Source organism: Cyprinus carpio, chromosome A11 (genome assembly GCF_018340385.1).
Source record: "Cyprinus carpio isolate SPL01 chromosome A11, ASM1834038v1, whole genome shotgun sequence".
Classification (NCBI taxonomy): Eukaryota; Metazoa; Chordata; class Actinopteri; order Cypriniformes; family Cyprinidae; genus Cyprinus; species Cyprinus carpio.
Window position 1 is genome coordinate 25,963,698 of NC_056582.1, and position 17,349 is coordinate 25,981,046.

The 17,349-nt window shown below is 41.1% G+C and overlaps 1 protein-coding gene across 2 annotated transcripts in view; it reads left to right on the forward strand.

Annotated features, from left to right (window-relative positions):
• The window catches only part of LOC109097232 (filamin A-interacting protein 1-like), a 52,508-nt gene extending 37,162 nt beyond the window's left edge, over nt 1-15,346 (forward strand). For both annotated transcript variants that reach the window (XM_042766923.1, XM_042766925.1), the window contains exons 5-6: nt 7,541-10,346; nt 14,850-15,346. In XM_042766923.1, coding sequence (XP_042622857.1) covers nt 7,541-10,346; nt 14,850-15,011 — 2,968 coding nt within the window. In that variant the 3' untranslated portion in view covers nt 15,012-15,346. The remainder of the gene's footprint in view (nt 1-7,540; nt 10,347-14,849) is intronic.
• The last annotated feature ends 2,003 nt before the right edge of the window (nt 15,347-17,349 follow it).

Genomic DNA, 17,349 nt, shown 5'->3' on the forward strand with positions numbered 1-17,349 from the left:
AACCACCAGTGTTTATGTGTATTTTACTTGTTTTAACTGCAGCCGTGTCTTTTTTTTATGGTGAACAGCACATTTTGGTTGTACAGATGTTTAGAGAAACCTCAATATCTCATTCTCATCTCTATGGAGTGGTTTGTTTGTCAGGTCAAGCCAAATGTATTTGTAATGCAGTTCATATGCTTTTCAAAGTCATGCTGTTATGTCTGTAAGTGCTTTATCATAGCGCCGCTATATATGATGAAATATAAGAATGGTATAAATGATCTCATAATTTTATAACTAGTTATTTTGTATTTATTTTGTGTAGCAGATATATCAGTGCACATGTCTGAGTGTTCAGTGTAAGTAAACGGAAATAGCATCTGTTGTTAAATTGACGCAACCATGAATGAATTATTCAAAATAAGATATATAGCATGTATTTACAGAACAGACGGAGAATTTACATTTTATGCTGATATAATATGAATATTAGTCTGTGTGTTCTAAGCAAAAGTTAGCAATTCTCAAAAAGTAGTTGATCAGTTGATTTTAATGACTGTACTGTAACTAGTTGTCAAGTTGAGTTTGAAGGTTGTGAGTTTAACATTTTTCACATTTAATCAGCAGTCATTTGAGTGACGGTGTTGGAAAATATAGGAGATGGTTTGTGATTATTAAACGTATCAGTACAGAGACTGGACAAATTTCAGAAAGCATTACTATGTGGTGATGCTGTTCTTACTGTGGTTGTAAGTTTCAGTAATCATTTGTTGGTAAAGAGTTTAAACAGGAAGCTTCTAGAAAGTCACTTGATAATGTTTAATGTTTGTTAGATGAAAGTCTTGTGATGGGTTTGTTTCACTGAAGCTTCATCTGGAGATGTTGCATAAATCCAGCTCTCCTGACAGCAGATGTGAGCGTTGCGTCATCGTTTGCTGATCTTACACACATGTGGCTCACACACACTCTCTCAGACACACTGATTGTGATTCTAAATTAAGGAATCTGTGTTGTTTGTATGGAGGAACGAGGATGTTACACAAGCAGTGGACAATGTGTTTGTGTTGCCCTGAAACTTCTGCAATCAGAGCCGATGCCTTCAGATGACTTCCAGATGATAGTGTGAGTAAGAGTGAGTGTGTGTGTGCGAGAGAGTGTGGGAAATTGTGTGCACAAAAGAGTTTGAGTGCATAAGTGTGTGAGAGAGTCCGAGTGTGTGAAAGAATTAGTGTGTAAGAGAGTGTGCAAAAGAGTGAGTGTGTAAAATAGTGTGAGTGCATAAGTGTGCGAGACAGTCTGGGTATGTGAGTGTGTGAGTGTGTAATTGTGCGAGAGAGTCTGAGTGTGTGAGTGTGCGAGAGAGTGAATGTGTAAAAGAGTGTGAGTGCTTAAGTGTGTGAGAGTCTGAGTGTGCGAGTGTGTAATTTTTGTGTGTGTGTGTGTGTGTGTGTGTGTGTGTGTGTGTGTGTGTAGAGTCCGAGTGTATGAGTGTGCGAGAGAGTGAGTGTGTGTAAGAGTGTGAGTTCTTAAGTGTGTGAGAGAATCGGAGTGTGTGAGAGAGTGTATAAGAAAATGTGCATGCATAAGTGTGCGAGGGAGTCCAAGTGTGTGAGTGTGTAAGTGTGCGCGAGTGTCCGAGTGTTTGAGTGTGCAAGAGTCCAAGTGTGTAAGTGTGTGAGAGAGTGTGTAAGAGAGTGTGCATGCATAAGTGTGCGAGAGAGTCCAAGTGTGTGAATGTGCGAGTGTGTAAGTGTGCGCGAGTGTCCGAGTGTTTGAGTGTGCCAGAGTCCAAGTGTGTAAGTGTGTGAGAGAGTTTGTAAGAGTGTGCGTGCATAAGTGTGTGACAGAGTCCAAGTGTGTGAGTGTGTGAGTATGTAAGTGTGCGCGAGTGTCCGACTGTTTGAGTGTGCAAGAGTCCAAGTGTGTAAGTGTGTGAGAGAGTGTGTGTGTAAGTGTGCGCGAGTGTCCGAGTGTGCAAGAGTCCAAGTGTGTAAGTGTGTGAGAGAGTGAGTGTGTAAAAAAAGTGCTTTAGTGTGCACGAGACTCCGAGTATGCGAGTGTGTAAGTGTGTGAGTTTTTAGGTGTGTGAGAGAGTCAGAGTGTTTAAGTGTGTGACAGAGTGTAAGGGCATAAATGTGGGAGAGAGTGTGAGTGTGCAAGAGAATGTGAGCTTGCAAGTGTACGAGTGAGTAAGAGAGTGTGAATGTGTGAGTGTGCGAGGGAGTGTATGTGAGACTGAGTGCATGTGTGTGTAAGTGTGAGACATAGATCAAATGTAACCAAATTGATAAGTGTGTTCGTGTGTTCTGGTATTCCCTGCATTATAGACCCCTTAAAAGTTTGTAAACATTGCAACGTCTCCGGGTGGGCGGGGCTTAGCTGGAGGCAAAAAGAGGCGCGGACGCAATGTAGACAAGCGTGAACTAGCACGTTTTAGGAGGGATTTATTAAACATGGATGCAGAAGAATGTTCGGAACTGTCCGAATATGTACAGTCACTGACTCTGCGGGACCGTGACAAAAAAAAATAAATAATAAAAAAGTGGGAGTTAGCATACATTTATCAATTAATTCAGTTGATTACTCAGTTCACTGACCAAACTGGTTATCTGACCAAAATATAATGACGAGTGGATAACATTACAGTAGCCTAATTTATTTATTTATTTATTTTTAGCTAAGCCTGGTGTAGTTCTTGTATCTTGTTCTCATTGGAAACATTTTAACCAGGTTTTGGATATTTCCTAGACAACATATGAATTACTTTCGGGTGGTTTGGGGGAATTTTGTCAAGGCTTATTGTCTAATGTAACATATCGCTGGGCTAACTATGATTAGCAATGTGGATTATTTTTAAGAGATCATTCAAAGGATGGCACACACATCTATCGCTGTATGTTTGTTTAACATTTAAGCTAGCTAGTGCGCTGAAGGTTGGCAACTTTTCACCTATAAAACATAAACTTGCTGATTTGTACTAGATAAAACCAACACACCAGTACATATGCATAGATTTATTTTACCTAATATGAAGTGTGCACTGCAAACACGAGCATTATTTATGATCATCTCTGTCTAGTCTGTACGCCGTATTGCATTCAACCACAATTGTCTTCTTGATTTCTGTGAAGGAATGTCGGCCGGGATCCGGTGAAACTTTAGTTTTGAACCCAAAAGTGCTGTTCCTTCTATTCTGGCAGCCAAAAACACAACAAGACGACATTTTAAAGTCAAAACCTCAAACTTTAACGCGCGCCTGCTATGAGTTCTTCCTTATGTTTTGCCTCCAGCTAGAGCGGTGACGTCACAGTGACGTAGGCGATTAAGGGGTCTATAGGAACCAAATGTCCCCACAAGGTCCTCGTGAGGAGACAAGCTTATAAATCACACAGAAAGAAGTGTTTTGAGAATCTAAAAACGTCTGTAGTTTAGTGTGAGGGGTAGGTTTAGGTGTAGGGTTAGAGTAAGAGAGAGAAAATACAGTTTGTACAGTAGAAAAACCACTACACCCCTGGAATGAACCCATAATGATAGGAATACCAGTGTGTGTGTGTGTGTGTGTGTTCTTGAAGATATGGTTTATGAGGACACAGATGTGTATAATGACATGGGTATTACAACGTTAACATGGTTTGTGATGTCACTTCCTGTGAAATACGAGCCGCCCATGTTCTTCTGAGATTCAGCTCATGTCTGGATTCAGATTCAGAAAGATTACATGACTCGTGACAGACAGAAGGTTTATAATTCATTAATTAATTGATAATTTAAAGAAATTTAATCATGACACTCTTTTATTTATCTCAAATAGCTTTAACATTTGCACTTTCTGTATTTTCAAAACATTAAAACAATGTAGAAAACACTTTAGATCAACTGACCAGCGGGAATAGGATTTAAACAATATAGAAGGATAGAACAATACAGAATATATGCAGTTCTATCTATTGTTTTATCTATCTATTAAAAGTAACACTTTACAGTAAGGTCTCATTGGTTAAAATTAATGCCTTAAACATGAGCTAACAATGTATTTTTACATTATTTATAAACCTTTGATAATGTTTATAAAAACTGTTAAAATCATGTTCCTATTAGTTCACAGTGCATTAACTAAACTTAGCAGATACATTTGATCTAGTTAACTAGTTAACTAATGAAACCTTACTTTAAAGTGTTAGCAAGATAATAATTATGAAACAAAACTTATGGAACAACTAATTAACTGAACAGTTTGGCTACATTTGATCTCTGTCTTTCGCGCACGCATGCACACACACACACGCACGCACGGATGTTTCTCTGTGTTTTATAAATGTTACTACATTTTTCTCCCTTTGGGTGAATTAATGACTTCAAGTGAGGAAAACCAGAAGGAAATGTTGTAATCCAAAGAAAGTTTCTCATCTCACACACACACACACACACACACACACACACACATATGCGCTGCCTTCCAGAACACTGACATACAGACTACAGGTATTTAACACATTAATCACACACTCTGCCCTGTAACACACACAGACACACATGCATGAGCTCATGGCTGTGAGAGGCTCCATATAAGGGCATGCTGATGATGTCATGCTCTCATAGGCGTCTTCAGTCCGTCTCATTGTTGAGTTTCAGAGCTGGAATGTTCAGATCACTCACACACTGAACACCAGCGGTAGCGGCTCAACAGCACTGACCAGGTACGACACACACACACACACACACACATGCATGCAGAAACTCTGACTGTGTGTAGATGGTCTTTGATATCACATTGATATCAAACTAGATAATTTAACTCTAAATGTGCTAGTGGATTGAGTTCTAGTGGTAAAACTTGCATTGCATCAAATCTGATGTTGTTTAAATGTCAAAGTCAGAAGAAATGAGCAGCGCTAAGTGAGTGTTCTGCTGGGATGATTGTTCAGTCTATTGTTTCATGTCTTTATAAAGTAATAATAGTGTTGACATGTTGGCAGAATCACTGCATGTTCCTCTATCCTGCAGATGATGTAGATATTTGGTCTTAATTTCATGCCAGTTAATAGTAAATAAATAAAATGAGCAGATTTTGGAAAAGGACAAGGTTATAATTGTTAGATGAACATGTTCCAGTTACGTACTGTCATTAACGTCAGTCCTGTTATTAACTCGGCTTACATACAGTTATTATCTCCAGTACAGTCACTCACCAGTGCAAGTATCTGCTGTTTCTAGAAAAGTCATTTCTGAACTTCACTTTACTAAACTGACTGATGTTTAGATGACAGGAACCTATCCTGTTTAATTTGTCACTAACGCATTCTAGTTGTGGACACTTTTAAGTGTTTTTCTAAACTTCTTAGTCCTTTAATGCATGTTTGCTGTTTTTGAGCGTTATGACTCGTAATAAATCCTGTAAGAGCAGATCCGTGTCTGATCTGCTGCTCTCTGCTGGACACAAACGCCTCTAGATGAGTCTTTTATCCAATAATGCTTTAAAGATGATTACCAAAAAGCTGTTTAATGATCAGCATTTGAAGGCAAAAATACTGTTGGGTGAGAGCTCAGTGGCATCGGTTTTTATGCATTTTCACTTATACCACAGAAATGCACAAATGTCACGACACACAAAACGTTCATAATGTTCAAAACCGAAATCTAGTCGAGTTTTTGCATGTTCTCTCAGATCATCTTGAGATTTCACACACCCTTATTACTGACGTTTAAATCCTTCTCGCAGGCTTTTCCAAGACTTTTTTCCATGGCATAGGTTTTTCCTCACTTTTCTCTGTAAAAATCTGGTCTCTTGGGAGCGAGTCCAAGTCGATCAGGCGGTCCAAGGTTAAAACGGGGAAGGGAAGGAGCGTTTCTCTTTAATGGACGCTTCCTGATTTCCTGAACTGCTTTTAGGCCGTCGTATGCTCACACTGCTGCATTCTGATGAGCTCGGGATCCTTTTGCTTTCCTTGTTTTCCAACCAGTGCCATGTCTTCATATCGATCACATAGTTGTCTGTGCACTGTTTAATCCAGAATCTGAGGTTAGAGGATTGAATAAATGAGAGTACCAGAGCCAGTGTGTTTATATGATGACAGAAGACGTGTCATTTCCACCCGGGGGGCTGCTGGGAATCATAGGTTGTGTCTCATTTAACATATTTCTACTACATGAAAAGTATGTACTTCAGTGGTGGGAGGTAGGACTTACTACCACGCCATAACATTTCACCTTTATTGATATCATTGTCTTGAACTGTTTGTGTTTGCATCTAGCTAAATTCATTATTTCACTTTCAGCACACATGCATACTTTGAAATGCACTGGAAATAGTATGGTATCCAGGCGTGTTTAGCATACTGTTTTTTATACTGTATTTTAGAACACCCTGGCTGTGATCTTGCATACTGTTTAGGATGGTTAATATGTAAAATGTGATGCAGTGATTGCATAAACCTATCATGCCATTGAATTACAAAGAAATGTAGCATCAGGTTGGAACTTATAAGGTTGTTCAGATTGCTAAAAAAAAAAAACAAGGGTTGGGAGTATGATTTTGGCCTCGTGATGGCAGATAATGAGCTCACTACAACATTTGTGAGCAATTAGCACAACAGCGTTTCAGTTTTACACACTTCAACTTTTGCCTTTCATTTTCTTCTGTTAATGGTGAACCACAAATTCTTAATAAAGTCACAATGCAAGAGGAACACCACAGATATTGCCAGAGGATGGCCGGCTGAACGCTTTATGAATGTTCATTCTGTAAGCCAGTGCTGTAATCTCATCACACACACTGGTGCTTTGGTTCATGTTCAGTAGGACACTGCACTGTGATTATAATACTGTATTTTTAGAATTCAACTTTCATTTATGTTTGATCTCTCCTCTGTTATTTTCATCTTCTGAATATTTTCCATTACCTTTCAATGGCTAAAGCTATGTATGCGTGACACACACATGGAAGTATGGAGACACACTTCTGTATGAGGTGGTTTCATACGCCTCGTACCGCTGACATCATCCTTGTCCACTGCTGGTTAGGAGCCTCTGAAAGAGGTTTTGTTTACATAGCCAGTAATGGCCTTTCCGAGGAGGGGGAATTCCTTAAAATATAAAACCATCGAGGGAAGGTGGTGGTGTTCATGGGTGTGGGGGGAGAGACAGAGGAACCCCCTTATTAAGAGTCTTTTTCCATTTCCACTCTAATGTGCCTTGTATTAATGTAGTGCAGGTTGGCAGCTGCGTCCTGTAGTCAAAACACCCTCCAGTGCTGGCGGCATTTGGGAGCAAGGAAACTCGTGCCAACCACCATGACCCCACTTTCTGCCCGACTTTGTACCTCTGGAACACACACTGCCCCACTTTTAGTCAACGGGTTTTACTTTCCTCCATATTTCCTCATATGGCATGGACAAACATAGACATGAAGGTTCCCAGTTGAATACCAGTTTAGTTAACTTTCACTTTAAGCCCAAATGTTTCTAAAGTCTATTCAAAATAAAGGTCAACAAATGTCATGTTTAAAGAATTCCCAGTTCTCAAATTAACAGTCTTTCCATATGTTCTTCTCTCTTCCCAGACTGAAACTGCTCATTGATCAGGAAAAGACATACCAGGAGAGAAAGGAGGAAGAGAACAATAAAAAAGTCACAAATTTGAAGGACGAGCTGACCAAGCTAAAGTCCTTCGCCCTGCTAGTAGTTGACGAACAGCAGCGGCTCGCAGAGCAGCTCACCCAACAAACGACGAAGGTCCAGGAACTCCAGAATACTGCCACTCAAGCCCAAGAGGAGCTGAGCTCCGCCCAAACCCGGTTGCAAGAAGAGGAGAACAAAGTCCTTCGCTTGGAAGAGGAGTTGCGGAACCAGGCCTGCCATTTCCACCAAGAGCAGGAAGCCATGACTGCCAAACTGACCAGTGAAGATGTACAGAACAGACAGCTGCGGCAGAAGCTCTCCTCACTCAGCCGACAGTTAGATGAGCTGGAAGAAACCAACAAGACCCTGCACAGAGCGGAGGAAGAACTGCTGGAGCTGCGGGATAAAATCAGCCGAGGGGAGTGTGGCAACTCCAGCCTAGTGTCAGAGGTGGAGGAGTTGAGGAAACGAGTGCTCGAAATGGAGGGGAAGGATGAGGAGCTGATCAAGATGGAGGACATGTGCAGGGACCTCAACAGAAAGCTGGAGAAGGAATCGAGCCAGAGCTGTAGCTTAAAAGCAGAGGTGGACAAGCTGAATCACAGAATCATGGAACTTGAAAAGCTAGAAGATGCCTTTGGGAAGAGTAAGCAGGAGTGCAATTCACTGAAAAGCAACCTAGAAAAAGAGCGGACCATGACTAAACACATGTCCAATGAACTAGATGTGCTGAGAGTCAGAATCAAAGAACTTGAAGCTACCGAGGTTCATTTGGAGAAGATGGAGCTGGCACTGAAAGAGGATCTGACAAAACTGAAAACACTGACTGTCATGCTGGTGGATGAGAGAAAAACCATGGCCGAAAAGTTAAAGCTGATGGAGGACAAAGTCCAAAACAGCACTGGCAAACTGCAGGCAGAACAGGATAAAGTCAACACTGTCACTGAAAAACTGATCGAAGAGAGCAAGAGAGCTCTGCGGTCAAAGGCCGAACTGGAGGAGAAGATGTGTATTGCAACTAGGGAGAGGGACGAGCTCAAAGCTAAGCTGAAAGCGGAAGAAGAGAAAAACAGTGACCTTCAGTCAAAGGTCAGCATGACGAAAAAGAGGCTTCAGTCACTGGAAGCAGTGGAACGAGAATTATTGAGGAACAAGGCCAAAGAGGAGCACACAAAGAGCCCAGTTCCTTACCGCTACCAACAAGAAGACAACAAAGTGAAAGATTTGTCCCAGGAAGTGGAACGCCTCAGGAGGAAGTTAAAGGAGATGAAGGCGGTTGAGGGTGATCTTTTGAAAACTGAAGATGAGTTTGAATCCCTGGAAAAGAGATATTCCAATGAACAGGAACGAGCAAAAGCCCTGATGGAGGAGCTGGAGGTCTCCAGGAAGGAACTGTCCAAGTTCCAGTTGGCTGAGAAAGAGGAATCCAACCAAGAGCATATACTGTATAAACGTCTGAAAGAGGAAGAGGCCAAATCTAGCCATCTCACCAGAGAGGTCGAAGCCCTCAAAGAGAAGATCCATGAGTACATGGGCACAGAGGAATCCATCTGCCGCTTGAACACAGACCACACGACCCTACAGAGAAAACTCACCCAGCAAGAGGTCAGGAACAAAGAGCTAGCCAGAGAGATGGAGACCCTTACACGAGAACTCGAGAGATATCGCCGCTTCAGTAAGAGTCTTAGGCCGGGCATGAACGGAAGACGTTTCTCAGATCTCCAAGTCTCCACAAAGGAGGTGCAGACGGACCCAACAGACAGCCTGTCCCCAAATTACAAGAACCTTGCACCACTGGAACGTGCCCTGGTCAACGGCAAACTATACGTGGAGAGCGATCCAGAGGATGAGGTTAACTACAATGAGATCAACCTCACAAAATGCACTCCATCACACATGAACAATGTCAACAATCTTAACAACAACATGAGAAGAGTCAGAGGCCCTTTTCTTAAGACTCGAGAAAGTCAGCATCCAATAAATGGCAAGATGCAACCGAGACAGAACGGTAATCATGTTCAACAAGGAGATGTGTTCCTTGCACACAGTCCTGGACAACCCCTCCATATCAAAGTGACCCCTGACCACGGGCACAACATGGCAACTCTCGAGATCACGAGTCCCACCACAGAGAATGCCCAGTCCTATACAAGCACAGCGGTCATCCCGACAAGCGGCGCCCCTCCAAAACAGCGCATCACAATCCTCCAGAACTCACCAATCTCACCTTCCAACAAACCCAAGGGTTCTCCTCCTCCTCCGGAGAGTCCCTGCAGCCCCAGCACACCCGATCGCTCCATGTCACCACTCTCCATAGCAGCCTATTCGCAAACTCTAGCTTCTGAGTCTTGCGGAACAGTGACCCCGGACCGAGCCATGTCGCCCATTCAGATCGTGTCCGTTACCACTGGAAGCCCAGACCGGTTGGAGCCGATAGAGCTTGTGGGAGGTCATACGGTTTTCCGCGTGAGCCCAGAAAGGCAGAACAGCTGGCAACTGCAGAGGTCCAACAGCTCAGGTCCAAATGTTATTACCACTGACGACAACAAAATCCATATTCACTTAGGGAGCCCCTACATTCAAGCCGTAAACACCACAGCCAAATCCATCCCCTATTACTCCCTCGGGCCGGAGCAAAGGATTCCAGTGCTAACCAGTGGCACTCCAGCCAAAGGCAACAACAAAATCACAAGCAGTATCGTGATAAAGCCCACATCCAGTCCGATCTCACGACCCTCACAAATAACAGTAAGTAATATCTGTGACTGACCCAGACTGACGAGTGTTTGATTAGTGACCCTCCCCTGATTTCCTCAGCCGTCGACCCCTGGCACCGTGATCCTCACCAGACCCTCAGATCTGACCGCAGTAGCGGCTAACCAGTGCAACTGTAGTGTCTGCTGTTGGTTTGATTTGATTGTTTCTCTTTGATTAATAATGAGGTGTTTATGTGCATGATATGTAAAATGAAAGCAGAGAAAATGACACATAACGAGAACACAAGCATTTGTGCTTTTTCACTTCACTTTGAGGTTAAGTGCACTTACTGTTTTTGCTAGATAGCAAATTATCCTGTACAATTAAAGTTCACTGATTGATGTACAATTGTATTTTTGGTTTATTTTCTATTTTCCACTCACATTTTATGTTGGGTTTCTGCTTTTTTTCTGTTAATAATTAAAATGAGAATGTTAACAATAGCCTAATTTATTCTTTTTTTATGTAGTTCTGATGAGATACACATATACACTGGAGCAGAGAGAGATTTATTATTGCATGATTTCACTTGTGGAAAAAAATGTAACAGAAAAAATTTAACCACTAATAAGACAAAGTGTTACATTTCTAAGGGTAAATTAACTAAGTCAGCTCATATAATGAGCAGAATTGTGAGGGAAAACCTCACATCAGGTAAGAAGAGGTTGAGAACATGTCTGCATGTGTTCAGTTCATTGTCTGATGTCATAGTTACTGGCCCGGTCCAAAACACCACCATCATCCGCTCTCACTGAGAGGATCTACAGTCTTCTCTCATGATATCATGGAAATGCATGGCTGCTCGCTTTTGCATGAGATCTGACTCCAAAGAAAACAACATTAAAGCTCTGCAGTGCATAGAGAGTTAAAGTATTAACTTGATGAGTTTGCATGCACTGGTCAAAAAAGATTTTTTGGCAGTAGCATATTACCAAACACACACAGTAACATTACAGCATGGTATAAATACATTATTTTTAATGAATCAGCTCTCACACACACACGTGGAAATGCAGCACATGAGTGAGTGAGCACTCATGTACATGGACTATATCAAGCGTTAAATTGATTCAGGCTGGAATTTGTGCCGTCTGGAGTGTGTATCCTCTGGTTGTCTGGTTAAACAAACTGCTGTTCATGGAGGGCTCGGGAACAGCTGTGATTATGAAGCGAGACAATGTCTCATCAGCCCAGTTAGTGAATCACACTCAAACACACACGCACTCGTTTAGCTTGAATCGATGCAGTATGTGCACTAGAGATGACGTGAACCTCGTTACCAAGAAACACAAATGACATGTGGTGCCCGATGGGACTGAAGGAATCATTTAAAGGTGCTTTACATGTGATTTGATGATGTCTAATAGTATATTTATACACAGACCGAATCAGACACACACAATTACCCTGTGAAAAAAGTTAAACCAGCGCAGTGTGGTGTACTGGCATTAAAGTTGGTTTAGGTGAGTTTTCATTTAACAAGTGTGCAAAAGCCTTCAGAAACCACCAAACCTAAGCGTGCTAAGACCAATAAACCAGCTTAGGCTTTTGTTAATGTTTTTAAAAACTCAGACATATCAGCATGTGTGAAGGCAAGCATTAAACAATAAAAATGTTCCTGCGAGTTCCTTCCGCAGAACTCGATTGTTTGGAGGCAGTTCTCTCAGCGGCCCTCCGAAGCCCAAACAAAAACCTTGTTTAGTTTCCATGGTGACAGCAGCTGCTGCGGCGCTCGTCTCAGGAAGCTCCTGCTCGTACCACACTTTTAATTAGCGGTCATTATGTCATTACGTGCCCTCTGACTCCAACCGCACGGGTTTCTGCTGTGTTACCCGAGCCGAGAGCACAGCGTGACCCACATTTGAACATTTTTCATGTGTGACGTAAACCTGCAGGCTGTTGGTTTGGTTTTGGAGAGCTCATTTAGAAAGTTCTCTGCAAAACATCTCCAAATCCACTGCAGAAGTCACTGCATTGATTCTGGCAAACCAGAAACACACACTCTGCTCCGGTCCAGAGGCACGATAGCACAGAGCGGATCACATGCGTGCGTCGGCAGACCACAAAGGTATCGGACCTATTTGAATTCTACACAGAATGCTATATTTTACAGAAATATGGATGTCATACCTTGTCAAATGCGGCTTTATGGAGCTCAATGGCTCTGAACGGTCGGGCCAAGCTGTGGTATAAACGAGTGCTACTGGCTATTTAAAAAAGGGGCGGGGCTGCTTGATATGTCCTCTTAGGGTTCCAATTCAAATGACGTCAACACATAGAATAATTAATTTAGCATTTCAGGGGACCTTTAATATCTACACGATCTCAGGATTGGATGGACCCAATATTTCCTCTTTTTAAGAAGTGAGGACAACAAAATCATCCAAACTGCTTGAAGACTCCATTTTTTATTGTTTTGCGAATATGTTTGCAACAGATTAATTAATACACATCGGACTCAGTGTGCAAGGTTTCTGTGCGTGGTACATTTTTAGGATGATGAATACGAAAAAAAAAAAACCGCATACAAATATATCGGATTCAGTGTGCTAGGAGCTTTAAAGTTACGAACAAACGTTCTTCCAGTAACATTAATAGAACGTTTATTCAAAGTTGTCTGGTCTTTAATAATGTTCTTAAAACGTTAGCACAAAACATAATATGTGTACTGTGTTTATTTATTATGTATATATAAATACACACACATACAGTATATATTTTGAAAATATTTACATGTATATACTATATGCATTTATCATTATATTATAAACAACATACTTAAATACGTATATACATGCATGTGTGTGTATTTATATATACATAAATATACACAGTACACACTCATATATTATGTAAACAAAAACTTTAATTTTGGATGCGATTAATTGTTTGACAGCACTAATCAAATGTTTAACTTCATGTTGCAACACAACCAGGAAAAAAGTTTTTTATACACTTAAAAAAGGACATGTTTTGAACATTCAGAGAACATTAAAAGAGAAAGTGTTCATAACTAAATGTGACTGTTAGCCAAACGTTCTGACAATACATTTTTTGTTTACTGTAGAGAAATGCATTTACAGATGTGCAGCTGACATGCTTTCTCCTGCACTGACATCACTCTCTGTCTGAGCGTTTGTGCTGATTGTGAGGGAATTAGATCCGTCACACAAACCCCAGGAGACGCTCACAGATGACTGCAGAAACACTCATCTGTCTGTCTCTCTCTCGCTCACAAACATCTCACATCCACATGTTTCTCAAACACATTCATCATTCTCCCTCCACAGGCTCATGTCAGGCGTTTCTCAGCTATAACCAACTGGATTTTTCTTTATAGGAGAAAAGATGATGTGAAAAGCAAAACATTTTCTTGAAGCCTTCTTGATTAAACAAATTTCAAGTGCATGAAGCCTTGTGTGTCCATACCAGCTAGAGCCACCAACTAGAGCTGTTCTGTGTTTGAGAGCGCCATCTTCTGGTCATCTCAGCACCACACACGTTTGACTCGCATTTGATTTGCTTGAAATACTGTTTAAACTTTTTATCTAGTCTTAAAATGTGGTGAAAACTTCTCATTTAGTGTCATGAACGTTCATGCAAAGCGTCGCCACGTGTTTTGGAAAGGCGGTACACGTTTTGTTATGACTTTTGTGTTGCAGGCCAATTTGACCCACATTTTATTTTTTAATAGCTTGAAAAACCAGTTAAACAGTTTATTTCTTCTTGAAATTTGGTGTATATTTTTTTTTTATTTAGGGTCATGAATGTACATGCAAAGTTTTGACACATAGATGTATTTTGGAAAAGCTGTACAAATTTTGTTACAGCGATGGTTTTGGGGTCAAATAGACTCTCATTGGTTTACAAGCCAAAAAAAAAAAAAAAAAACACTAAAGAATCAAATAAAAAAAACAGAAAGCCTTTATTGTAGCTTGTCAAACACTAAAATATAAAATACATTAATTAAAGTTTGCTGAAAACTGAGAGTCGTCTTCTGAATCATCCAAGGAAAATTCACAGTTTCTTCATCTTTTTGAGTGTCATAGCCAAAACTGACAAACAAAGGTTGTTTTTGGATATTATTTTATTGGATCTCAATTACTAAACTGTTACAGCACTGAAAAAAACAAACAAACAAACAAACAAACAAACAAACAAACAAACAAAAAAAACAGAAAGAAACCCATGTTACCCCCATAAGGGTTTGAGAAAAAGACACATAAAATAATAACGGACAGGAAGTACAAATAACAGTTTCTGCTTTATGTCTGTGCAGCTAGACGTTTGTAAAGTAAAGGTTTTTTATTTTTATGTGAGTCTTCAGTGTTTTTCATTGTGTTTTTCAAGTTGCAGGGAAACCGATGTGTTATCAGTTTGAGCACAAACACAGACGAGTAACAGGAGGGCTACTCTATATAATCTGTAACTGCACACAACTGCATACTCTCCAGTGTTTGACTGACCGATGTCTTTCTCTTTGGCTCCTGACAGATGCCTCTGGAATCATTCCGGCGTCCTGGACCCACCAGGATTCCCAAACCCAAAGGCTACAGTGCAGCGAAAGGGTCAAACAGCTCCGTCCAAACCCCACTGGACTCTGGGAAATGTGTGTCTAACAACCTGAACCTGATGAACCAGCCTACCAAATCATGAGTGAAGCGTCCACAGCAGCTTGACCCAAAGGAAAGACATTTATGTTTATTGTGTTTCATTTTGATCACTTCTGGTGCCGTGAGGAGACTCTATAGACTCCAGTTATATTGAGAAGTACAAAGACACTGTGATGAAACCCATCACTCATCTTTCACTCTATGGTGCTCTTTCTTTTTTTCTTTTGACAAAACTATCTATCTATTGCACTCATTAAATTGGTAGTAATCTCTGTTATGGTTTGATTCAGTGTAGAGCAATGATGCACTGACTTGTCATATGAAGTATTTTTGATGTATGAGATCTGGATGTTAATAAAATACTTTTTATATCTTGCACATCAGATTAAAACACAAATATTGATCATCATTACATTAAAGGGGTCATATGATGTGATTTCAAATGTTCCTTTCTCTTTGGAGTGTTACAAGTTCTTGGTGATGTTTTGAGTTGCAAAGAAGAGGAAGTCCATCAATTTGCCATATTGATCATCATTACACTGGTACACCCCCCTCCTAGAATCGGCCCGCCGCCCGGCTCTCAAGCTGCCCGCCTCCGCTCCTCAGCCAACACACGGCAACATCTCTAAGGTGTGACTTTTGTTTTCGTTGAGAAAGCGAAACTACTTTTTTTTTTTGCCTTCCAAAAAGAGAACGACTAGTAACTCATGTTATAACACGTTTATAATGTGTGTTTAATGTTTATGTCTCTTCGCCCCGGACGGACAGTCATCACAAATAGTTAGAGGCGTAACATTTCCGTCCCCCTTGAGGCATTCTTTTTCGCCAAATCACAGCGCGCTGGATAGCTGGCCAATCCCGTAAACCCCTAGCTTGTCAGATGGCTTTTTGGTAAAAATCACGTGTTTCAGAAGGCCGGGCATTGAGGAAAACCAAGAATGTACAGTATGTGGAGAATAATGTGTTTTTTTAACCTTAAACCACATAAACACATTTCATTACACCAGATACACAAAATAATGTTCTGTTTAGCAGCATCATATGACACCTTTAAATTAGTGTTTAGCACACATTTCATTACACCAGATACACAAAATAATGTTCTGTTTAGCAGCATCATATGACACCTTTAAATTAGGTCGTTGACCACCTTAAACTCACAGTGTAGTTGATCCAGACCTTCTATGTCACAGCACTGACGTCCAACCAATCAGAAAAACTAACTGACCTAACTGACAAGTTAGACAAGCCGTTCTAGGTCCATTACATTTTGCAGAGCTTTTATGACCTATAATTACCACCCTCTGTTGTTTTTTTCCATAATTTAGCAGATAAGAAATTGAACTCGTCACTCCCGTTGTTTCTATCACTATGCATTCCGTTAGTTTTTTCACATGTGGTAATGTTTCACACCGGGCCAGCGATGAATAATATAGCTGAGTATCATCAGCATAACAGTGAAAAGCGAACAACCGGTTCCGATTATATCTCCCAATGGTAACCTGTAAAGCGTGAAGAGCAACGGCCCTAGTAACTGAGCCTTGAGTACTCCATACTGCCACCTTGGTGATCGATATGATCATCTTGCATTCACTGCTACGAATTGGATGGCCGGTCATATAAAGTACGTTTTAATAAACCATGCTAATTGCACTGTCCATTAATATCCACAAAGTGTTTCTAGTCTATGCAAAAGAATGTTGTTGGTCATGTGTCGAACGCAGCACTAAGATCCAAAAGCACTAATAGAAAGGAGATGCAAGGACCATCAGATATAAGAGCGTCATCTTGTACTCTAAGGAAGCAAGTCTCTACTTATTCTGACCGTAAACCTCAAGATGCCATCTGCCTACCCCTGACCCTCAGAGCCGATGGAGAATTAAATTATTGCATATAAACAGCTGAAATCACTACCTTTGTTCATTTCTCCAGACTGTGGAGTGCAATCATACAATAAGTAGTAACATTACATCTGAAGAAAGTGAACGCCGGACGTCCTGCTGACTTTCTCCGTCTGAAGATGATGAGAAACTCTCGCCGCTGCCAAAGAACAAAACGGCCCACAAAGTTTGGACACGCTACTGAGCTGAATTAATGAACGGACAGCCGGACGAACCTTGGGAGCACTGATCGTCATTAATAACACTCACGGTGAGGATATTTGTTTCCACACACACACACACACACACACACACACACACACACTCACACACACACACACACACACACACACACACACACACACACACCGTTTTACCCCTGGGGAGACACAGTTTTAAACACCCATTACGGTAGTTTTCAAATGATGAAGCAGTTTGTTCTGTGACCGTCTGAGGCACTGCAGTGAAGGACGGTCAACATGCAGCCGTGTGTGTGTGTGT